This window comes from Dendrobates tinctorius, unplaced genomic scaffold (genome assembly GCF_039654945.1).
Source record: "Dendrobates tinctorius isolate UK_male_01 unplaced genomic scaffold, ASM3965494v1 ptg000022l, whole genome shotgun sequence".
Classification (NCBI taxonomy): Eukaryota; Metazoa; Chordata; class Amphibia; order Anura; family Dendrobatidae; genus Dendrobates; species Dendrobates tinctorius.
Window position 1 is genome coordinate 41,616,705 of NW_027361690.1, and position 25,056 is coordinate 41,641,760.

General features: G+C 46.6%; 1 protein-coding gene across 2 annotated transcripts in view; it reads left to right on the forward strand.

Moving 5' to 3' along the window:
• Window positions 1–752: 752 nt before the first annotated feature.
• UNC45A (unc-45 myosin chaperone A) overlaps window positions 753–25,056 on the forward strand; it is a 67,124-nt gene continuing 42,820 nt past the window's right edge. The window contains exons 1-12 of one of the 2 annotated variants that reach the window (XM_073568631.1): window positions 753–982; window positions 5,483–5,641; window positions 6,651–6,687; window positions 6,922–7,097; window positions 8,181–8,273; window positions 8,350–8,517; window positions 10,789–10,957; window positions 11,044–11,214; window positions 11,692–11,863; window positions 12,522–12,822; window positions 12,904–12,998; window positions 13,087–13,228. In XM_073568631.1, coding sequence (XP_073424732.1) covers window positions 959–982; window positions 5,483–5,641; window positions 6,651–6,687; window positions 6,922–7,097; window positions 8,181–8,273; window positions 8,350–8,517; window positions 10,789–10,957; window positions 11,044–11,214; window positions 11,692–11,863; window positions 12,522–12,822; window positions 12,904–12,998; window positions 13,087–13,228 — 1,707 coding nt within the window. In that variant the 5' untranslated portion in view covers window positions 753–958. The other variant, XM_073568632.1, reaches the window with a different exon arrangement.

A 25,056-nucleotide genomic window follows, 5' to 3' on the forward strand; every position in this document is an offset into this window, starting at 1 on the left:
CACAGCCCCGCCCCCCTCCAATCTGTGACAAGCATTCCTTGCCCTCTTGTGATTGTTTTTAAGTTAACACACACGCTGTTATTTTGGAAATTATCAGGTTTAAAGGGGTAGGCTCAATTCTTACCTTTCCCGGCTCCAGCGCTGCATTTTCTCTTATGCCCCTGCCTCAGGGGGCGGGGCCGGAGATGCGACAGGCAGTTCTGTGCGCACGCATGACATGCGCACAGAACTCCGTGATTGGCCTCCGGGGACCGATCGCACAGCTCCATGCTGTCACCGCCCGACCCACAACGGCACAAATTCCTTATCTAAATCCGCCTGGATGCAGATGCGACATGTGACACTGCAGTTTTGCTGCAGACTGTTTGCAGCAGACAGCCCACAGCGAACTTGCGAAGTGTGAAGGTAGCTTTAAAATGTGGCACTGATAATTAGGATCTTGTTGCTATTTTGCATGTTCATTTTGTGTTTGTTAAAGTTTTTACAGCAAATATAAAGTCTGGTTATTCTGGAAACTATTCTGTTTTATGTCATAAATTGGCTCATGTGTAGATTTTTACTAAAAGGTATACAATCATGGGTTAACACATACCAGAATTTGGCTTCAAATTTAAAGCCAAAGGTAATAGGAAATGAAGAGCCGTTTTCGGAGCCAAAAGAGCCAGCTCTTTTTGGTGTGCCGGTCCAAAAGAGCCGGCTCACCAAAAAAACGCATTTTACCCATCACTACTACTCTCCCGCAGTGTGCGGCACTGGCAATAGCCATTCTCACACATCTGGACCGGGCAGATGACAGCACTGCCATATTAGGTATTGGCAGGCGCTTGTACTGACGTCACGGTGGGCGGAGCCAGGCACGGGGTGCAGAGTCAGACAGCCGGCTGCAAGGAGGGGACAGCGGGGTACTGCAGCTGGGAAAGAGCGCGGCTCCGGGTGCGGCCTTCATCGTCCCCTGGAGATGGGGGAGACCAACTCGGACAAGGTCAGAACTGGAGAGCGGCGGGCGAGGACGGATGTGGAGAGAGTGTGCGGCGCTGACTACTGTGTCCTTGCACATCCGGCTCCATAGAGAAGCCTGGACTTCTCACATTCATGGACGAGGCGGGGGCTGCACAGTGATGCGCCGCCTGCGATTTACATGCGACTTTGGTACGACTTTTGTCAGGTGACTTTTTGGAGAATGATGGCTGACAGAGCGGTGACTGTACAGCCCCCCTATTACTGTGGAACCACCAGTGACTGTGATGTTTCCGGCATCACTGGCACCATTAGGGCCGGACCCCACTTATTGCTGACAGGTCAGCTCAGACTATGCGGGCGCCACATCGGCTGTGAGCCTAGTAATGCATTGCTTCGTGGTAACGGGCTCGTGGTGGGCTTCATTCCCAATGTCTGATCGGCGTGAGGACCCCCGAGGATAGCAGACCGTCTGGTGACACTGGGTCTCCGCAGTCCTGTGGGAATCCTGACCGTCACCTTCAGTAGGAGGAGGAGAGCGCAGGCACTATCGCATGTATACACCTGAAGTGGAAGGGAACCTGTCACCTCATTTTGCCCCTATAAGCTGCGGCCACCGCCTCTCAGGGCTTATATACAACATTCTAGAGTACTGTGGATAAGCCCCCGGTCCGACCTGCAAGATAAGAAAAATAAAGTTTTATTATACTCACCGGGGGGGGGGGGGGGCAGTCCGGTGGATGTCGCAGGCCCGGGTCCGGCACTTCCCATCTTCTTGCGATGCCGTCCTCCTGCTTGCTTCATGTCGCGGCTCCTGCGCAGGCACTTGGCCTCTCTGACCTTTCCCGGCACTGCAGTACTCTGCTCTGCCCTCAACAGTGCAGAGAAGTACGCCTGGAGCAAGCAGGAGGATGGCATCGCTTGAAGATAGGAAGTGCCGGACCCGGGACGGCGACACCCATCGGACCGCCCCCCGGTGAGTATAATAAAACTTTATTTTTCTTATCTTTCAGGTCGGACCGGGGGCTTATCTACAGCGTTACATAGTGCTGTATATAAGCCCTGAAAGGCGGTGGCAGTATCTTATAGGGGCAAAACAAGGTGACAGGTGCACTTTAAAGGGGTTGTTACGTAATTGGGAAAGGAGTTTTTCAATCCAGTAAAGCAAATTAAAAGTAAAAAATACTGTATTATGACTTCATTTAAATAGTATTACAGGCATAAAAAAATCTATCTGACTCATTTACATTACACAAGTGATCCGCAACATGAAAAACTCCCCAAATGCTCATCATGGAAACTTGAGATTCCCAAAGATCACTAGTAAGTAGGTCTTTGGCCCATGGCCGCAGTGAGGAGGAATATGAAGAAGTGACATGGCCTGACGGATGCTGCATAACTCTAATAATAATAAATTTTATTTCTATAGCGCCAATATATTCCGCAGCACTTTACATTATAGAGAGGACTTGTACAGACAATAGACATTACAGCATAACAATAACACATAGATCATAACAGATACCAAGAGGAATGAGGGCCCTGCTCGCAAGCTAACAATCTATGAGGAAAAAAGGGAGACACGAAATGGGTCATTCCAAGGTAATTTACGTTACAGTCACAAGCCAAAAAGGAGTTAATAATGGCTACAAACTGTTCTTTGAAGGCAGGCACAAAAATGAGTGAATGTATATTGTACATTAAACTATTCTCAATAGATTTCAACACAGTTTAATTTTTCAAGAATACAAATTAAATACAAAATACAGTGTTATTACTTGGTAACTTACGTTAAAACACAATGTGGTAACTTACGTTACAATACCATTCATATGAGAAGTAAACTTATTGTAACGTAAGTTACTAACTGTGTTGTAACTTAAGTTACCATGGAATGACCCAAAGGTGGATGGTAATAATTGCATTTATTGTTCGGACCAGCCATAGTGTAAGAATCGGGTGTACCAGTTATCAGCCTAAGTGTGTAACAGTACAGACACAGAGGGCTATTAAATGCATAATGCATGTGAGAACAGGATGCGAGGAACCTGGTTATGGGAAAAATTTTGAATGGGCAACACAGGAATATTTAGGTTAATGCATTGAGGCGGTAGGCCAGTCTGAACAAATGCGTTTTTAGGGCACGCTTAAAACTGTGGGGATTGGAGATTAATTGCATCAACCTGGGTAGTGCATTCCAAAGAATTGGAGCAGCACGTGAAAAGTCTTGGAGACGGGAGTGGGAGGTTCTGATTATTGAGGATGTTAACCTCAGGTCATCAGCAGAACGGAGGACATGGGTAGGGTGGTATACTGAAACAAGGGAGGAGATGTAGGGTGGTGCTGAGCCATGGAGGGCTTTGTGGGTGAGGGTAATAAGTTTATACTGAATTCTGGAGTGGATGGGTAGCCAGTTTAATGACTGGCACAAGGTAGAGGCATCGGTGTAACGATTGGTGAGGAATATGATCCTGGCTGCAGCATTCAAGACAGATTGGAGAGGGGAGAGTTTGGTAAGAGGGAGACAGATTAGAAAAGAGTTACAATAGTCGAGACGAGAATGAATAAGAGAAACAGTAAGAGTTTTTGCAGAGTCAAAAGTAAGAAAAGGTCGAATTCTAGAAATGTTTTTGAGGTGCAGATAACAAGTGACCCAGTGATCGGATGTGGGGGGCAAAGGAAAGCTCGGAATGAAGTATAACCCCAAGACAGCGGGCATGTTGCTGGGGAGTAATAGTGGAACCACACACGGAAATGGCAATGTCGGGCATAGGTACATTAGTAGTGGGAGGAAACACAAGGAGTTCAGTCTTTGACAGGTTCAGTTTCAGATAGAGGGAGGACATGATGTTAGAGACAGCGGTAAGACAATTCACTGGTGTTTTCTACTCTTGTTACCATCAGTGACTTTGACTAGAGTGTAGCTGAACGTGCTGCGCCACTGCGCCTACTCCTCACTGCGACTTTGCATGGAGGGTGTGGTGATGGGCAGACTCATGGATGTTTGGGTCCGTAGTGTTCTGCCGGACTTTAAAAAAAAAAAAAAAAGTTTGGTTCGGGTACCACAACAGTACCTGTGTACCCGAACACAGACCCCATTCAAATGAATTGGGGACCCAAACATTCAGTGGTTCCTACTCTGTCACCTGTGTGACAATGTTGAGAAACACTGCCTCTGATCACCGGTAACCTTACACGTTACCGCCGGTCACAGCTCTGCAGTTCTCACGATCTCTCACAGACCACAGCGTGTGAACCAGCAGCTGTGACCAGCGCTGAAAAGGTTACTCTCGGTCAGGCATACTATCATGCTTGGCCTTGCTGATAGCAAGGAGAGCAGGCGACGCTGATAAGAGTATTCACCTGCCAGCGCCTGTCCATAGTAATAAATATATCAGTGAGTTAGACGCCTCCCCATTACTAACCATTGGGCTTGGTGTCAGTGGACATAAAACCGCTGACATCAACCCTAAAACTATTACCCCACTTGCCAACGCATGAGGTCAACTGGATAGAGCTTGGAAAAGCTCCAGAATTGATGTATCTAATATATGCACAGTTTCTGGGGCAGGTGCAGGCTGTTATTTTTAGGCTGGGGAGGGCCAATATCCATGACCCTTTCCCAGTCTGAGAATAACAGCCCTCGGCTATCTGCTTTAGCTTGGCTGGTTATCGAAAATGGGGGAGGACCCCACACCATTTTTTTTTTTTAATTCATTTAAATAAAAAAAGCGGCATGGGGACCTCTCTATTTTTGATAGCTTTACCTGCGCTGGTTATCAAGAATAGGAGAGACCCCGTGTCTTTTTTCTTTGTACATACTGTGCTGGCCAATCACAGCCATGCTAAGACTTGACATGACTGTGACTGAGCTGCAAGTGCCCACACTGGAGAAACTTGTTGATTGGCTGCGGTGCAGCCTTTTAACAAGCTTTATTTGAGCTGCCGAAGCTGAACAGTAAGACGGACTTCCATGCACGGAACCCAAACTTTACCGTTCAAGTTCACCCATCACTACTAAGGACTAGAGTTGCCTACTCGACTTTTTTTTAATTTTCTGGACAGCTTATCAAAAAAATTATAATTTTTTTTTCAAACCATAGTAAATCATTGATTATCAGTGATGCATATCTATAGTTCGAAATTCTGACCTAAAGACCTCACCTGCATTCACAATAAAATGATGATAATTACAGTTAAAATAATCCATATAAGTTTCTCAAGCTTCAAAAAAAAAAAAATCTTGGCTGCCTCAGATTTTTTTTTTTTCTTTTTTTTTTTTTTACGTACAGGACCAAAAAAGTGCCCTATTTGTAAGGACTGTCCTAGAATTTCTGGATGGTTGGTGACCCTGCTAAGGGCCCTCTTCCTAGTGATTACTAAGACCCCAGTGATCCTATGGACAGGGTGATAAACCTCCATTCTGGGGAGACCCATGTAAATCCTGCGCATGAACCCTTCCTGATCTAGTAATAATGTATCTTACGTGGGTTTGTCACGTTGTGATGTTGGACACTTTCCATAGATGAATTCTGAAAACCTCAGAGAAGATGGTAACATGCACTTCAAATCTGGAGATTTCGAAACAGCGCTGTCATGTTACACAAAAGCACTGAAGCTATCCACGGATAAGAAGGATGCAGCCGTATTACATCGGAACCGTGCCGCCTGCCACCTGAAGCTGGTACGTACACACCGAACACCTACCAAGGAGTGAGAGGGAAACATGCTTCTACGAAACATCACAGGGAAAATGGAACTTACACTGAGGATGCACTCACATCCATGGGAATTGTCCCAATACTGCCACCCCAACTTTTTTTTTTTTGCATCTGACCTAATGAGTAAAATGGCATCAAAAATTGGGCGGCACTCTCCGTTCATGGTTGGTGTGTATGGAGCATGCAACACTCGGCTGTGCTCATATGACTCGTGCTGTGTATCATCAACTGGCATATCCAGCACCATCAGTACCGAGGTGCTCGACAGTCCGTTTAAGGTCGGGATCACACTTGCGAGAAGCTCGCATGAGTCTCGCGTCTCAATACCCCCGGCACTGCCGCCAGCACTCGGACCGGAGTGCTCAGCTGCATAGAAATACATGCAGCCGCACACTCCGGTCCCAGGTATTGAGACGTAAGACTCCTGCGAGTTTCTCGCAAGTGTGTCCCCGGCCACTGGTTTATACAGTATAATAAAACAAAAGTTGCACAGGAGATTGTGTATGCATTAGTCAGATTGTTAGAAAAGTCATGTGTTTTCCTAGTTGATGCACTCCCTGCACTAATGTACACAGCGGAGGATGGGGATGATGAGATTGCAGTGGAGAGTAGTTATGTGACCATACTGCTGGGTACAGCTCTGATAGTAACAGCTTTTGCGATTTCTGTGATAAAGGAAGGATAATTCAGCCCAACGGACATGCAATCTTCTTTATTCAAGGAGGTATCCTACATAGGACGACTGGTGAAACATTAATGTTAAAATCAAAGATGGCATCTGCGCGTTTCAGGTGCCGCAGCACCCTTAGTTATGAATGTTTTACCAGTCGTCCTCTGATACCTACTTGAATAAAGAAGATTGCATGTCCATTGGGTTGGATCACCCTTCCTTTATCGCAGTTTTCTCCTGCCAGGGCGGAGCCGCAATTGTCCAGAGTTGTTGGCAGTTATATAGATGTCTGTGTTTTCCAGGAGGATTATGTAAAGGCGGAAGAAGATGCATCAAAAGGTAAGTGGAAGTGAAGTATTAGCAATGTCATTCTATTTTTCCCAAATGGCCTTGTGTTTGCACTAAAACCGTCATCGTCTGTTGTGAGTTGTTTTGCTTTTTGGACACCCACAACTAAAGTTTCTTCCTTACACAATCTTCTCATCATATCCTGCCCTGTTGGTTTCTTGAGCTTTGGTCGTCTGGGCCGAGCTCATGGTCTGTTTCTCTAACATTGGTTTACGCATTTCACAGCGATTGAGGTGGACGGAGGTGACGTGAAGGCTTTGTTCAGGCGCAGTCAAGCTTTGGAGAAGTTAGGTAAACTAGACCAGGCCATACTTGATCTTCGGAGATGTCTCACTCTGGAACCAAAAAATAAAGTGTTTCAAGACGCTGTGAGGAGCTTAGGAGTCCAGACACAGGAGAAGGTATTCAGTTTACAGACAAATACTTTTTTTATGGAAAAGAATAATAATCCATTTGAAATTTATTAAAATGGGTTCTCCTGTCTATTATGAAAAAAGTCTAAAAGGCGATGTCCACCTCATACATATATAGCATAGCATATCCTATGGCTATGCCATACATGTGTTACCGTATTTTTCAGACTATAAGACGCACTTTTTTCCCAAAAAAATTTGGAGGGAAAACGGGGGTACGTCTTATATTTGGAATGTACTTACAGTTAGCGTGGTGGCAGCAGCGATTCTTCCGGTGGTCCGATGCTGGCAGGGCCTGGTGCGGCAGTTTATGCGGTGCTGTGGGGGGCTCCGGTGACATGGTGCGGAAGTTTCGGCAGTGCTCGGTGCTGCGGGGGGCTCCGGCGACATTATGTGAAAGCCCAAAGCCCCTGCAGTTCTATCACCTCGATACTGTGGCCTCCAGGAGAATGGTCACCGGAGCTGGTGCATGTGCAGAATGAGATTTCGGCTCAGATCTCATGATGAGATCTTATTGCCAAGATCTCAATCTGCGCATACTCCAACTCCGCAGGCTGGGATGGGAGCGAGATCATTGCCCTGCATCGTTGGACCACTGGAAGAATCGTCCGAATGCTGCTGCCACCAGCGCTGCCAGTTCCCCCCCCCGGGTAAGATGTATTCAGGACTGTAAGAGTGACCCCCATTTGACGCATTCATTTTTTTCCCCATTTTCTTTCTGAAAATTTGTGGTGCGTCTTATGGTCTGGTGCTTCTTATAGTCCAAAAAATACGGTATAGATTGGAGTCCCACAATATGTTGCACATTTGCCAAAAGTGTACCAAATGGAAGTTTACTCTTAAAGAGGTTACTTTTAAAAGCTCTTATATTGGTTAAAAATAACTAAAGGAGCAACTCTCTCCCTCACCAGTCTGCCACAGCTCCCATAACTAAGCCTATCCTGTTACCCTGGCCTCTGCCTCCTGGTCCCATCCTGATTTCATCATATACTTATAATCTAAGTTGTTCTACGTAGACAATGTGAGTATGTTTTTGCTTTTTCTAATACATCTTAAAATGATTTTCTATAGGTGCGGCTCATGTCCTCTACTGACTCAAGGGTGGACCAGATGTTTCATATTTTGCTCGATCCTGAAGAGAAAGATGTTGACAAGCAACAGAAGGTAGTGTTAGATTGGGAGATGGTGGGAAGTCATGCTGCCCTAGGAGGATAGTAAATTCTATGCCCTACTTTTGCAGGCAGCACAAAATTTAGTAGTCTTGGCTCGAGAAGACGCGGGAGCAGAGAAGATATTTCAGAGTGATGGGGTCCGTCTTCTGCAGCGGATGCTGGAAACTAAAAAATCAGACATGGTGCTGGCGGCTTTGAGGACACTGGTCGGGCTCTGCACTGGTCATCAGCCTCGAGTAAGATTTCACTCCAAATTTCAAGCTGAATTGTAAGACCCTGAGAATATGAAGCCAGCATTTTATTTTAACACAATGTTTTTGGGGAAATAATCGCCAGCTCAATTGCACAAAAATCTGTATTTCTGCTATCTATGTATCTAGGACATGCTGTCCATAGCCTTTATTGCAGAATTCTTCTTCATTTTAACACAGGCTATTTTTCGGGGGGTTTTTTCCCTCCCTTTCTTCCATAATCCATAACTTTATTTTTCCAACCATATGAGGGCTTGTTTTTGTCGGACCAAGTTGTACTTTTGAATCGCACCTTTCATTCTGCCACATAGTGTACTGGAAAACAGGTATAAAAATTCCAAGTGCAGTGAAATTGCAAAAAAATGTGCAGTTCCACAATGTATTGGTTCTGGGTTTTTTTTTTTGTTTTTTTTTAAGTGGTGAAAAAAAAATTAGATATTTGTCAAACTTTTTTCTGCTTTTGTCGCCATTTTCTGAGACCCATAACATTATCATTTTTTCGGGATCTGAGATTGTGGGAGAACTTATTTTTTGCACCATGAGCTGACATTTTTATTGATACCATTTTGTGGTAGATACGATGTTTTGATCAGGGCTGTGGAGTCAGAGTAGTGGAGGTGGAGTCGGTATAATATGGACCAACTCCGACTCCTTAAAATATCTAATAAATTGGGTTCTGTGAAGGATGTGCTGTAAAAGTTTCCATAAAAATTTGGTAAAGTTATGAAATGTCCTATAAATGTCTGTTCTGTTCCTGATCTGAGGATCTGGGCCTTTAGTTGAGATGAATCTGTGCTGCACTTTATGTCCATGCTCAGCACTGAGGCAGTGCTGTGGAGTCGGGGAAATTGAAAAGTTGGAGTCAGTGGTTTGATTTACCGACTCCACAGCCCTGGTTTTGATCTCTTCTTATTGCCTTTTATTGCAAATTTCTAGTCACCAGAAAAACGTAATCGTGTTTTTTGTTTTTTCTCTTTACAATAGATCAGTGCATCAGCACGATCTCCTATGAGCGGCCGTGGTTCACAGAAGGATCGTGATTCTAGGCACGGGGGTCTTCATCAGACTTCCCCAGCTGTCATGACAACCCACCGGCGCTCTAGTGACACATGACAGGTGCACCGATGGGTGGGATCAATGACGTGCTTCCTTCCTGCGGGTGTCAAATGCTGCTGTCCGGGATTGACAGTGGCATTTAGCTGGTTTGGATCTCTGCTTGACCCATGGATATTAGAGGCACTTGATGACTGATTAATTCAGCCATCAAGTGCGGGGAAAGATGCTGCCTCGAGCCCGCATCAAAGGCAGGGACATGCTGATGATGTAGATATACGTCATCTTTTGTGACGGGGTTAAATGCGATATTCATAAATACTCATTAACATACTTACAATACCCATTTAAAAACAAAAATTCTCTGTAATTATTTTTTTTAAACCTCTGTAACAGCATTACCTCTCAATTTGGTCCAAGGGATTCCTTATTTGCTAGGCAAACACCTTTTCCGAGCACGTTTGCTCATCACTAATCCCCAGCCGTCTTTGCAAAGTATGTTGTTTCTGAAGCATTGCTGCAATAGCCTATGATCAGTGTTACACTAGGAGAAGCGTGCTCTTTGAGCAAATACTTCCCATAAACGCCCGCTCATGTGAACGTATAACTCGGACCAATGTTATACTATGGGGAAGTGCTGATCAGATGACATCTGAGTGCAGGACGATTTCTATGGATTCACAGAATGGAGAAGATGGAGACTTTTTTTTTCTCTATCTTCTCATCCAAGAGATTCGGATCACACTCTGATCAAACTTTGATTAGAGTATGATCTGAGTTGCATTTACATTATCAATCAGATTTTCTAGGACGAGAGAAACATCCCTCGTGCCCATAGCCTAAAGCTGTCAAGATTTTACTGCTGATTGGAGTTTGCACTTATTGCATTTATTTCCATTAATATTTGACGTCTTCAGTATAGCAGCTCTTTAGGCCATGATGTAGTATAAGTGTACACACTCCTGAAATACGACATAATTCACACTAATATAGGAATGCTACAATCAACTGTGTATTATGTGTCGTCAGGGTGGGATATAGAAATGTCTGCAGACTACTCCGACATATGAAGAAGTGTATTATTAGATAGATATTTGCATGCAGGGTATATATGGACTAATCATAATCATTTTTGTTGTATTATTGCAGACAGATCTGTGACTCTCGGTCATGTTGTATAGTTTTGTCCTCTTGTATGTCTAGACAGTTTCTGTCCTGGGCGCTGTGGGAATGGAGACGTTCTGTGCAGTGATGGCCGTGGACAATGAGCCGGTGTCTCTTGCTGCTTGCAGTGTCCTCCATGCAATGTTTGATGCTCTTAAAGAAGGCATGACTAAGGATGTTCGAGGGAAGGAAGGAGCAGTCGTTTTGGGTAAAAGCTTTAATGCTACAATGACCATAAAGGAAGATATGCCTGCCCTTATATATGGGTGACACAATATGTTTTATTTATTGAAGATCCTTCGAAGGAGCTGAAGTCAATGATTCATCATCTGTTAGAAATGCTGACCCAAGCAAGCGTCTCTTCCCATGGCAGAGAGAACTCCCTAAACCTTCTCATAAAGGTGGTGCCTCGAAAATCACTACGGGATCCCAACAATGGCACGACGTTGTGGGTTATAGACAATGGTACGCATACCCTTACACCACTTTGGAAATTTGTTAAGAAATGTACATGCCTGGGAGTCTGTTACTGATGGTATGTTGGGTGCCGTAAGGAAAAAAGCCCACCCTGCATTTTATTTACTACCCTCCACGGCCGACTGACCTGGATTCAAGGAACTCATTGACTGCACTTTTTGTTCCTCCCCTCACTTCATCATTACTGATTTATATCTGATAACCAGAGACACAGCTGTATAAAATGTCTTATGTATGTGTGTGTTTATAAAATATACATATCTTACTGTATACGGTATATGATGTATATTGGAATAGGTAGAATGTCACATACAGACATACTATTCCATATTGCTTGTAATAAATATATATATTATTTATTTTTTTTAACAAGCAATGTGTCTCTGAACAGCTGATTTTTTTTTTTTTTTTTTTTTTTTTTTTATTTAATGTGCTCTATAAAGGAATCTTTTTTGTTTGGTTCAGGTTTAAAGAAAATCCTTGAAGTAGGAGGTTCACTGGTAGAGATCCCTGGCAGCCTGGCGGTTACAGAGACCACAAGAATGAGCGCTTCTGTACTGCTGAACAAGCTTTATGATGACCTTAAATGTGACGCAGAGCGAGAGAATTTCCACAAGCTGTGTGAGGATTATGTCCGGTAAGGAGGTAGTCGGCTCGTAATGACAAATGAAGCCTATGACTGGACCACACACGGCACAAACTGGCTGCAAGAACTTTCTGCATGGCCGCTAACTGGACGGACAGTCACCAAACGCAACTCATTTGTCCCATGTTGTCGCTTTATGCAAAGTTCTCCACCTCAGTCGTGCATTGAGGAAAGGGGCCAGTACCAATGGTCAGTTGTGGTCCCAACAGAAGGACCCCCTTCACCCCCAGCAATCAGATATTGACAAAATACTTTTTTGGCCATATCACTCAGTACAAAAGTTTTACCTTTCCTTTAATAAAATGTATCAGAAAATGTGACCTCGTTGTTAGAAGCAACCATTTTAGAGCTCCAGTTTAATTTCTTATACTGGGGTGATGAAATGACGTCTATACTGAGATTGGTTGGTGCCAGCAAGAATGCCCCTTTTTCTATTTCACTGTTGTAATTGTATCTGTCCTTGCTATAGTTCCTGCCAGCTGCTGATCAAGACTTACATCTCGTATCAATGGCAGCCATTTGCACTAATAGGACAACCCAAAGGAAATGTATTGGCATTATTTTATAAATCCTAAGTCCTTTATAGAATGTAACAAGTCGCCTCTTTTGATTCCAGAATGATTTTCTTTTTGCATTTCTCTATATCCAGGAGCCTGTTTGAGAAGCATGGTATGGACGGAAAGCTACGTGCTATACAGACCGTCTCGTGCCTATTACAAGGACCTTTTGAGGCTGGAAACCGAACTCTAGAGCTTTCTGGCATAATGGACAGTGTGATATCTCTCTGCGCCTCAGAACGAGAGATTGATCAGCAGGTGGCCGTGGAAGCTCTCATCCATGCTGCTGGAAAAGCCAAGAGAGCCTCCTTCATCACTGCCAATGGGGTGACGCTCCTCAAAGACATATACAAGAAAAATGAAAATGATGCTATCCGGATCCGAGCCTTGGTGGTGAGTGTGTTCTGTGTGATACTGAAGATGGACATATGTTCTGCTGATTACTTTCTGATAATCTCTGGTATTCCTGTGTAGGGTCTCTGTAAGTTGGGATCAGCAGGAGGAACTGACTTCAGCATGAAACAGTTTGCAGAAGGCTCCACTCTTAAGCTAGCAAAGCAGTGCCGGAAGTGAGTTACATATCCATTACTTCCCTGCACAACACACATGTGAATAAGGGGTAAGGCTAATGTCTGTATTCCCTGTACTACCCTGCAGGTGGCTGTGCAATGAGAGCATCCAGGCCAGCTCCCGACGCTGGGCTGTGGAAGGCTTGGCCTATTTAACGTTTGATGCCGATGTGAAAGAGGAGTTTGTAGAAGATAAGGCAGCTTTGCAAGCAATGTTCAGCCTGGCAAAGGTATGTTATTTCCATATCCTTGTCCCCAAATTATTAAGGTGACCAGTTATTCTGGTGTCTGATTTAGCAAGTTCTGTAAGCCAATGATTGCTGTTTCAGAATATGAAGGTGTTCTATGACTATAGATGTAAGATGTGCAGTTTAAATCCATGTCAATCTGCTATTACCATATGCTATAGTTTCACATCACTGAGAAAAAGCCAAGCGCACCAACAGCGTATTAGTTGCATCCATACTGTTAGATCAGGGGGGCTGTCCAGCGTTAATAAGTACCCCTCACAAGTACCAACACTCTGATTTCCCCCACCATTATACAGTGAGTACTTACCAAAAAACATAAAGGCAATGTTCTTTTTAAAAACTAAGCTAAATAGACCGGGGGGGGGGGGGGTGTGGCTATGCTGTGAACGAGAGAGGACGCTTGTAAGGAGAGCTCCTCATAATCCTGACAGATCCTGGTCCCTAGGCCCCCTCCTGGCGACTTACTTGTAGCTGACTGGACCCCTGTGGACACTGGGATCCCCTGGGCACTCTGTGGCAGGTCGGGAGACGGCTTCTGGGAGCGGGCGGCGGGGGAGATAAGAGTGGGCGGCTGGCTCCCCACGAGGCGGCGGCCAACTTGGGCGCGCGGCTCAGCTGCTGAGAGCTGCAGCGCCGGCTTCCATTGCTGCACCGCCGCCGGGCAGTGAAGAAAACCGGCTGACAATCTGAGGGAGCGTGCGGTGAGTGCCCTGGAAAAACGGGCCCCGCGTCGTATCCCTCTCCTTCTGTCTGCTCACTGTGCCGGCTGGCGCCATTTATAAGGGAGGCTCTGTGCACCCTCCCCCACTGCAGCTCCCTCCCCGGGCCATAAAGATCTGAACTGTGCCTAGTTGCCATCCTTGTACTCCCTCTGGCGTCCCTCTGCAGCCTGATCCATAATTAACTGTTGCCGGCCCTGTTGTGGTCCCGATCTGCGGTTGGTAATACCTGGATCGCACGCCTAAATTGTTTCATCAGAACACGCTGCAGACAATCATGAGCCGACTTAAAGGGTCGGGAGCGGCGGAAAAATTGAAGGAGTTTGCTAGACCTGATCCCGCTGAAAGTGCGCGGCATAATAGGAGCACATCTTCTCAAGTTCAGCGCAAAAATCGCCATTCTGGGGGCGAAGAGGAGATGGAACAGGAGGAATTGACCCTTAGCCTGCATCAACTGGTCAGATGCTTGTTTATCTCATTGACCAGGACATCCCTGACGGAGAAAATTGAGGATGTTTACAAGGAGGTGGGGAGACTCCGTCAGGATATGCAGGCCATGAAGGGGCGCGTTACGGAGGTGGAGACGAGGGTGACCAAGGTGGAGGATACCATTACACCAATGGAGGCTAAATTGATAAAGGCGGGCTCCATGAATGCTTGGAAGCAGAAGGCGGATGACTTAGAAAACAGAATGCGCCAAAATAATATCCGTATTGTTGGACTGCCTGAGCGCTCGGAAGGTCAGTATCCTGAGCAGTTTCTGGAGGATTGGCTTAAGACCTCCCTGGGGGACGACTTGCCCGCAATGTTCGTCGTTGAAAGAGCTCACAGAGTCCCTACAAGACACCTGCCTCTGGGGGCCCCACCTCGACCATTCCTGGCACGCCTGCTCAACTGCAAGGACAGAGATACCATTTTGCGTCTTGCACGCCTGAAAAGTCCTATCAAATTCAACAATGCTGTCGTTTCCATTTTTCCGGATTTCGCCTTGGAGCTGCAGAAGCAGCGGGCACAGTTCTTCGAGGTCAAGAAGCGACTCAGAGATAGGAACATTGTATATTTGATGGTATATCCGGCCAGGCTCTGAGTTGTCCATGTGGGTTCCTCCGTATTTTTTACAGATCCGACGGAGGCGACTGAGTGGCTGCAGTCCCATGGGGAATCCCCTGCGAAGGAGTCCTAATGAGGCGGCTGTTACTTCAGATTTTCTCAATTGACGGTCTAATTGGAGCTCTCCCGGCGAGTTCCCAGATGCCAGCTATACCGGACGCTGTACTCAGTGATGGTATCCCCTTGTTTAATTTTTGATGAGGGCGTAGGACTGTGCACCTATGTTATTAGGTTCCTGTTTTGCTTTTTCTTTTTCAAAAGTTTTAGTTTTTATAGTTGTTTAGATGGAGGCCGCAGCCAACACCAAATTCTGTTATCTGTGTGGGCTCTCTGCACCTGGTTCGGGCACCATTATGCACCATATCCAGATGCGGGGGAATGGGTTCTGAACTGATTTGTATGACTTGGAATGTAAGAGGCATAAAGACCCCTCGAAAGAAAATTAAGGTGTTCTCACAAATCAGACATCACCGTCCTCACATTGTGGCTCTGGTAGAGATGCACCTGACCAGGGATACGGTTCGGTGGGTACAGAAACCGTGGGTGCAATGGTTTATACATGCTTTTCACACCAGCTACTCAAGGGGAGTGTCACTGTTAATTCATAAGGATGTTCGGTGGGAGGCCCGGAAAGACCCCGAGGGACGATTTGTGTTCGTGCATGCGCTGATTAACTCTCAGAAATATGTAATTCTTTGTATTTATAATCCCCCTCCGGCCAATATATCAATCCTTCAGAAGGCATTGAGCTTTGCTTTAAATTACCCAGACGCACATGTCATCTGTATGGACTGACACCAAATCGAAACGTAAATTATTTTTTGCCCGGTTGTCTTATTTTGAAATGGGGAATCAGGCAAGTAAGTTTCTGGCTTACTTAGTACGACAGCATAATGCAACTAACACAATTCTACAAATTCGTGATTCAGGTGGTACTTTGGTTTCCTCAACTGAGGAGATACTAAAATGCTTTTCTGATTATTATGGTTCATTGTACAACTCTAAGACGGAGGTGGATGGCCCGAAGTGTTTAAATTATCTGTTAGACATAGAGTTTCCTACGCTGTTTCCTACGCTGAATCCTACCCAACAGGCCTTTATGGATGCTGAGTTTACTCTGGAGGAGGTAGAGGATGCCATAAAAGACATGGCCTCCGGGAAGGCCCCTGGGCCGGATGGATTTCCTGTGGAGTTATATAGGAAATATCAGGATATACTGGCGCCCCTTTTGTTGACAGTGTTTTGTGGGATTTGGGAGGGGGGATGCATGCCGGAGTCCTTTTATGAGGCCAATATAATAGTTCTTAAAAAGGAGGGGAAGGACCCTTTAGATTGTGGATCTTACAGGCCTATATCACTAGTAAATGTGGATTTTAAAATTTTTCCAAAAATTTTGGCCAAAAGAGTAAATTCAGTTATATTAGATCTTGTGCACCCTGATCAGATGGGTTTTATGCCGGGTAAGAGCACTTCCATAAATATCAGACGTGTCCAGTCAGTGGCCCAATATAGCTCCCTGGTACTGGATAATGAATGGGCATTGGCATCGCTGGATGCGGCCAAGGCCTTTGACTCGCTTGAATGGCCTTTTCTCCGTGCATGTTTGCAGAGGTATGGATTTGGTGATAGATTTCAAAAATGGATTAATGTTTTATACATGAAGCCCAAGGCCCGGGTCATCGTAAATAACTCCATATCCGAGTCATTTTCATTGCATAGGGGAACTCGTCAGGGGTGTCCCCTTTCCCCGGCCCTTTTTGCTCTTGCTATTGAGGCGCTGACAATTCGTATAAGATCCTCCCCTGATATTGCTGGTATAGAAATAGCAGGTTGGACAGATACCATAGGCGTATATGCTGACGATATGGTGATATTTATAGACAAAGCTGAGGAGACCCTAACGAGTGATCACTACTATAAATAAATTTAGTAAATATTCTGGTCTATATATAAATTGGAAGAAATATGCTTTGATGCCTCTTTCCCATGCTCCAATGCCACGACTTGAGACTCTCTCCTTACTGCCCATTGTAACCAGTTTTAAATATTTGGGTGTTTATATCTCTAAGGGTAGTAAATTTGATCTACAACTCAACATACAACCATTGCTGGAGACGGTCAAAGATAAATTCGCGATTTGGGGTAAATTTCCACTTTCTGTAGCCGGACGTATTAATTTAATTAAAATGATATTAGTCCCCAAGCTTAGCTACTTTCTTCAACATAGTGCAGTGGTGGTGCCCAAATCCTTTTTTGCCAATCTAAATTCTCAAACTACATCCTTTATTTGGGGGAAAGGCAGGCCTAAACTTAAACTAACCACTTTGCAGAGGCCCAAGAAGGGAGGAGGGGCGGCGTTACCCAATTTCTTTTTATATTATTTAGCTGGACAGGCCAAGGCCATAAGTACATGGATGCCTGGAGGTCACCTCCCGAATTCTGAGAGTCATCTACTTCATGCTGCAGGGACTGGTTGCCCACTGGGTTTTTTGGAAATGAGGAAAATAAATGTCTCGAGACTGTTGCCTCTGCTTCGTTTGGCATGAACGATATGGAGACAGATTAAGGGGGTGGTTAGATTTGGGGATATTATAGCTGAAATTCCTCTATGGAATAATGACTACCTCCCGGTGCTACGTGAACATCCATCCGCCGAGTTCTGGGTTCAGTATAGTGTCTCTACAAAAGGTGATCTATATGATCCTGGAACATTGGTTTCCTTTGTGCAATTACAAGTTAGTCGCAGTGTCCTGAGATCCCAGTTTTTCCGTTACCTACAACTAAGATCAGCCTTTCAATCACACATGAGATGTATGGGTATAGAGAATGCTATTTCGTCTCTACCCCTGATAGGGATTCTCAAATCACAGGGCCCTCAGGGTCTCATCTCCTCTCTATATACATATACTGTATGTTGTCAGTGGGGACAGAATGTGCCTTAGATTCCGTTAAGAAGAAATGGGAGAGGCTCATCCCAGATACACAGGGTGAAGAATGGGAAGAAATCCTGGAGTCACCAATCTGGGTGTCTCCGTCTGCCAACAACAGGATGATACAACTCTATATTATTAATCAATCATATTTGACTCCAATTCGACTCTTTAAAATGGGCCGATACCCGTCATCGGAATGTTTGAGATGTCATTCAATAGATGCAGATTTTATCCATATGATCTGGTGCTGTCCTGTTGTTGCGCAATACTGGAGGGGGGTGACATCATTATTAACATCTTTGGTACAAACCCCTGTGCCCCTTGAGCCACTGATCTGTCTATTTGGAGTGTGGGATGAGGAGGCATAGGGTCATTATGTTGGGATTTTTCTACGGGAGACACTATTCATGGCACGGAAGATACTTGCATTACGGTGGATAGGGAATTCACCCCCTTCTCTTGGGTCCTGGATTACTCTGGTAAATTCGATTATCCCATATGAACGAACACTGTATCAAAATAGAGGGTGCCCGGGTAAATTCAATAAGATTTGGGAGAGGTGGAACTCCTCTCACCTTACTTTGCAGAGCGGAGATGTCGCACAGTAAACTACTCACTGTATAGAAGTAGGCTGTGGGATAGTTTGTTTTGGTAGATGTAGGTAGGTTTAGAAGCCAGGCAGGTTTTATTACTGATACAATAACAACACTACTGTGATTCAATTGATATTATGTTTGCTTTATTTACACACAATTGATGCACATATTATGCCTCATGTTTTCATACTGTCTGAACATATATATAATTTGTATCAAGCTTAATGTCTTGTACTAAATGTGTGTATTGTAAAACTGCTTATGGTTTAATAAACAAATTTAAAAGTAAAAATAAATAGACCCAGGGGTAGAAAATGCTTTAAAATAACAAAATAAACATAACTTAGCAGTAGATGTGTAAGACTCGCTGCTGCCTGGAGTTCTGCATGGGTGGGCCACCAGAAAACAGATAATCACGGCAGTCAAATTATTGGTCATTGACTGCATGAGTCACGTGTTGGGCAGGATACACATTGAAGTGGGGTTTTTTTGTACCATTTTCATTAGTGTCTTGTGGTTTTTTTTTTTTTTTACTAATAATGTGGAAAAGTTTCCGGCAAGTTATTGAAAAATCTATATACTGTGTCCACATTTTTCCCCCAGATAAGTTTAGCACAGCATTCTTGGCTGTGGTGCTTTTCTCTCTCACTTCATTGGGGCACACAGAAGACCATGGATGTATGCTGCTGCCACTAAGAGGCTGACCTTAGGTAGAAAAAAATTAACTTCTCCCCAGCAGTGTACACCCACCGACTGGAACTGAGCTAATCAGTATTTGCTTGGTACAAACGAGGCAGACACTGGTCTGCACTCAGACCCGTCTCTACCTTTTTGTTAATAATTTTTTTTTTTTTTTTTGAGATACAACTTTTGACTACAAGCAACAGGGTGTAATTGCTCACACTGTCATGCCACCTACAGACCGAGCTAACAGTGTGGTCTGATCCACATCGTACCCTCTCGTGTCTACCGGGCAGGACCCTACCCCCAACACATCAAGAATGTTTGGGGAATCCGCACAGAGGGACAGTCAGACTGGTCCTTGCCATCTATTTGCGGCCTGCTCGCCCACTATGAGACGTGTGTAGGGAGAGAGGATGTACCTATTCCAGCGACTCCTGAGAAGAGATCTCGATGAACGTCTTCCGTGATGTGAAGGAGTTGGAACCCCAGATATCTAGATGGAAATGCACTGTGCTCACCCCGTAATCCTCCTCTTGGTGTTGCAGACAGTGGGGGCTCCGAGCCTTGAAGACTTCGGCAGGTTTTTCACAGAACGCGTTTTTTTTTTTTTTTTCAGACCGCGTTCCCAGGCTTCTCTGGTGAATCGCTGTCAAAATGTAGTCCCTGGATTCACCAAGGCCTACTCCTCCGTTAGACCCTGCCTCCTAGCCATTGAACAGCGCCACATGCTGGCTTTTTTGCCCGCTCTTCCTCCCTGGACCACCCCCAGTGCAGCAGCCTCTCCTTGGCATTCTTCTTCCAGACTATCCTGCTTAAGGTGCGCATTTTCAGTTCCTCCTCTCTCTTCTGGCACCATTTCTCAGCGGTCTCCATCGGTTTCTTCCTCTCTCATCTCCTCACTCTCCAGTCATCAGATCCTGATCTCCAGTGCTGCTCCGTTTGTATGCTCCTGAGGTCAATTCCTTCATTCTCATCTGGTCTGCGCCTCTTCAGTAACGGGTAGGCTATGCTACTATTGGCATATAGGCCCCCCTCAGCAGCCCCATTCCTGGAACTATTTTTACTTATATGTCTAACATTAGGACCTTTCCATCTCCTCCTGCTCCTCCTATAATCCTACACTTTTTATCATACTTTGGGGGTGCTTTTCTGTAAAGGGGTCAAGACGACTGCACTGTATTGAAGGAAGGATGGATGGAGTCGTGTATTGCGAGATTTTGGCCAACAACCTTCTTCCCTCCTTAAGAGCATTGAAGATGGGTTGTGGCTTGGTCTTCCAGCAGGACAATGACCCGAAACACAGCCAGTGCAACTAAGGAGTGGCTCAGTAAGAAGCATTTCAAGGTCCTGGAGTGGCCTATCCAGTCTCCAGACCTGAACCCAATAGAAAATCTTTGGAGGAAGCTGAAAAACTCAATGTTGCCCAACGACAGCCCCGAAACCTGAAAGATCTGGAGATAATCTGTATGGATGAGTGAGCCAAAATCCTTGCTGCAGTGTGTGGAAACTTGGTCAAGAACTACAGGAAACGTTTGACCTTTGTAATTGCAAACAAAGGTTTCTGTAACAAATATTAATTTATATTTTTCTATTGTATCAAATACTTATTTCATGCAGTAAAATGCAATTTAATTATTTAAATATAATACAAATGTGATTCTTTTTTGTTTTTTTGTTTTTGTTTACTCTGTCGCCTTATTGGGGGACACAGAACCGTGGGTGTTATGCTGCTGTCCACTAGGAGGCGACACTATGCATAATCTGAAAAAGAGTAACTTTGGCTCCTCCTCTGCAGTATACTCCCCTGGACGGCGTCAGCCTTCTCCAGTTTTTGCTTAGTGTCGCAAGGAGGCACACCTTTTTTTCTTCCGTTTTTTTTTCCCCCGGAAATACAGATGAAGAAAAGTGGGTCTCCAGCGAGACTCCCGGCATGGCTCCCTCCTCGGTCCCCTATTAGGGGTACCCGGTTGAGGTCGAGGAGGTTTTTCCCCATAACGCTCCCTCCCCAGTCCCTCAGGTCCTGGTTAGAGGTCGAGACCCCCCTCCTTCCCCAACCCCTTTAAGGGGTCTGGGTTGAGGTTGAGGCGAGGATGAAGACCCCCTGACGGTGACAGACGCACCCTCCCTAATCCCCCGCAGGGGGTATTAGGTTGAGACGCCTCAGGTAGGGTCGGAGATCAGGCAGCATTTCGCAGCTTCCAGGGACCCCAGGCTGGCTGAGGGATCCTGTTGGGGCCGGGGGAGGGTGCGGACTGGATGGCACAGCAGAGACAGGGCTTTTCTGCGTCCCTGTCTCTGCAACAGCAGCGGCTCCATAGCGCTTCAGGGGCCCCCCATACAAAAACCGCTACCCCTGCTACCCCCACCGCTATCCAGTCGACCATTCTGGGGGGGTCTGGTGCAAATCCGCCCCCCCCCCCCAGACTACCGCGCCGCTCTGGAGCCCTGGGCATCAGGCTTCTAATTTAGGCCGCGGCTTCGGCCTAGCTGAAGCCGCCGCCTTTTCCCCGCCCCCTGGATGACCAAAATGACACACTGGAGTGTCATAGAAGGGGCGGATTGATGCAGAAAGGGGGCGTTTTTACACAGCCCAGCGCGCCCTTTTCAGCTCTCCGCCCCCTCCTCCCTCTCCTCAGAGCCCCGGTGGCCATTTTTTCTGGATGAGATCCAGGAGAGGAGCATCACAGCAGTCTCCGGGGGGCACAGAACTGGGATCTGTCGGCGCTGGACCTAGGGGCACACCGGTGGGGTAAGCTCACAGCTGGGTTCTCATTACTCAGCTGTGAATCTATACTTCCTATAAGGCTTTCTGTCGGTTCCCTCTGCGTAGCCACCCCTGTACGATCCCTTATAGCCAGCCTCTGTGCACTATGCCGGGCTCAAGGAAGAGAACCAGGCAGGAATGTTTCTATGCATTCTGTACAGCCTGCAAAGCCACGCTCCCTAGTGGCAGCACGTATCCGCACTGCCGGGACTGCATCCAGAACTCTGGGACAGAACCCCAGGGAGTCCCTACTGACGCTTCAGTGTCACAGGCCACGCCGGAATGGGCAACTCAGATGTCTCAGTCTATGTCACAGTCCATAGACAACCTAACTGCTACATTACTGCAAGCTCTGCAGAGTCGGGCCCCGGCTATGGACGGTACACAGCAAACGGACAGCTTGTCTCAGGAACATGCTGCTTCCGACTCTCACAGACGTAAGCGGACCCACAGGTCTCGATCACCTGAGTCGCACTATAGCACAAGGTCGTCCCCCTCTAGGGAGAGACAGCGTCATTCCAGGTCTCCTGGGCAGTCCCCTGCCACAGACAGTGCAATTTACCACAGGGATCCCCCACCACAGAAGACCCCCGCCCCAGGTCGCCCTCCAGGGATCACCTTAGCGAGGCACAGGATTCGGAGGGTATCTGTGACTCCGACTCAGATAATGAAACGGTCAGGTCCGTGGACCTTCTCCCCCTAGCAATACAGCGCTAGTTGAGGACATAATTTCTGCCATTCATCGGGTGCTAAAAATTCCAGAGTCGCCCCCGGAAGTCCCAGAACAGAGGATTTGCTTCGAAAGTGTTCAAAAACCACCTAAGGTCTTCCCTAATCACGATGAGTTTGAGAAAATACTTACCAAACAGTTTGCTCAGCCTGACAAAAAATTTGCTAATCGCAAATATTTGAAGCAAAGTACCCCTTCCCACAGAAAGACACCAAACAATGGACAGATCCACCTGAAGTGGACCCTCCGGTTTCTAGGCTAGCAGCGCAGACTTTACTCTCTCTGCCGGATAGCTCAACCCTCAGGGACGCAGCAGACCGGCAAGTAGAACGCATGGCTCGTTCTATTTTCGAAGCGGCAGGCGCCTCTCTGGGCCCTGCGTTTGCTTCAGTTTGGGCAGCCAAGGCCATCCTGGCTTGGGCCAAAAAACTACAGGAGAGTCTTCAGGCTTCAAATCCTGAACTCTCGGACCAAGCGGTCCAGATGGCATTGGTAGCAGACTACATAATTCATGCAGCCCTGGATTCCGCCAGAGGTGTAGCGGGAATAGCATCAAACGCCATCACGATCCGACGCATCCTCTGGCTGCGAGAATGGAAAGCGGATGCGGCCTCAAAGAAGTCCCTCACGAGACTTCCGTATTTTACTGGGAAGACTTTTCGGCGAAAAGTTGGACACCATGATAGCCAATGCCACTGGGGGTAAGAGTACCTCTCTCCCTCAACTAAAACCGAAACGCACATTTAAACGAAGAAACCAGACGCGATTCCGATCCTTTCGGAATTCCTCGGGCTGGTCCGTTTCGCGCCCAGTGCAAAACCGCAACCGTTCTCCACGCAGAGACAACCCACGGACGCAGCAGCGACCGGACAGGGCTTGGCAGTCGAAAGCAGGCCAAGCGAAACCCAAGGGAGGAAAACCTCAGAACTTCACTTCATCATGACTCGAGACCTCCGGAAGACACCCCACCAGTAGGCGGCCGACTTTTACTCTTTCAGCAAGTCTGGCTGCCTATTACAGAAGACAGGTGGGTCAGGGAAATAGTGTCTTCCGGATACAAGATAGAGTTCACTTCCGTTCCACCGAACCGGTTCTTCCTTTCTGTTCCTCCAACACCACCAGAAAAGGCTCGTGTTTTCCACCAAGCGGTTTCCTCTCTCCTTCAATCAGGAGTTGTGGTGCCGGTTCCCGCGAACGAGAGATTCCGAGGATTCTACTCAAATTTGTTCGTAGTCCCCAAGAAAGGAGGCGGCGTCCGACCCATACTGGACCTAAAACAGCTCAACAATTACGTACGGGTCCGTCATTTCCGCATGGAGTCCCTCCGGTCCATCATTGCATCCATGGAGCAGGGAGAATACCTCGCCTCCATAGACATACAGGATGCGTATCTCCACATACCAATTGCTCCCGCCCACCAAAGGTTTCTCAGGTTCGCGGTCAACCAAAACCACTACCAGTTTGTCGCCCTTCCGTTCGGACTCGCCACGGCTCCAAGAACGTTCACCAAAGTCATGGCGGCCACCATGGACGTCCTGCACTCAAGAGGCATCCTAGTCGTCCCGTACCTGGACGACCTCCTCGTCAAGTCTCCCACTTTCAAAGACTGCGAGGTCAGTGTCTCAATCACTCTAGACACTCTGAGTCGCCTGGGATGGCTAGTCAACCTACAGAAATCGTCGACCATCCCAACTCGGACTCTAACATTCCTGGGAATGGTATTCGACACCGCCAGGGGCCTGGTGCTCCTTCCCAAGGACAAGACACTGGCCATCCGTCTGGGAGTTCGCACACTCCTTCGCAGTTCTCCTCGATCTCTCCGGTTTGCCATGAGAATCCTAGGCAGGATGGCAGCAGCAATAGAGGCAGTGCCATTTGCCCAGTTTCACCTCAGGGTCCTTCAACTAGCCATACTCAGATCTTGGGACATGAACCCTCTCTCCCTCGACAGGGAGTTCAGGTTGACGTCATCAACCAGGAGGTCCCTGCATTGGTGGCTCAAACCAAACTCGCTTACACGAGGGAAGCCATTCCTCTCAGGACAATGGAAGATCCTGACTACCGATGCAAGCCTGACAGGCTGGGGGGCGGTGCACCTACATCACAGGGCACGTGGTCACCGAGGGAAGTGACATTGCCTATCAATGTTTTGGAAATCAGGGCCATTCTCTTGGCACTGAGAGCATTTCATCACTTGCTTGCAGCCTCGCACATACGGATACAGTCGGACAATGCCACGGCTGTGGCATACGTGAACCACCAAGGCGGGAC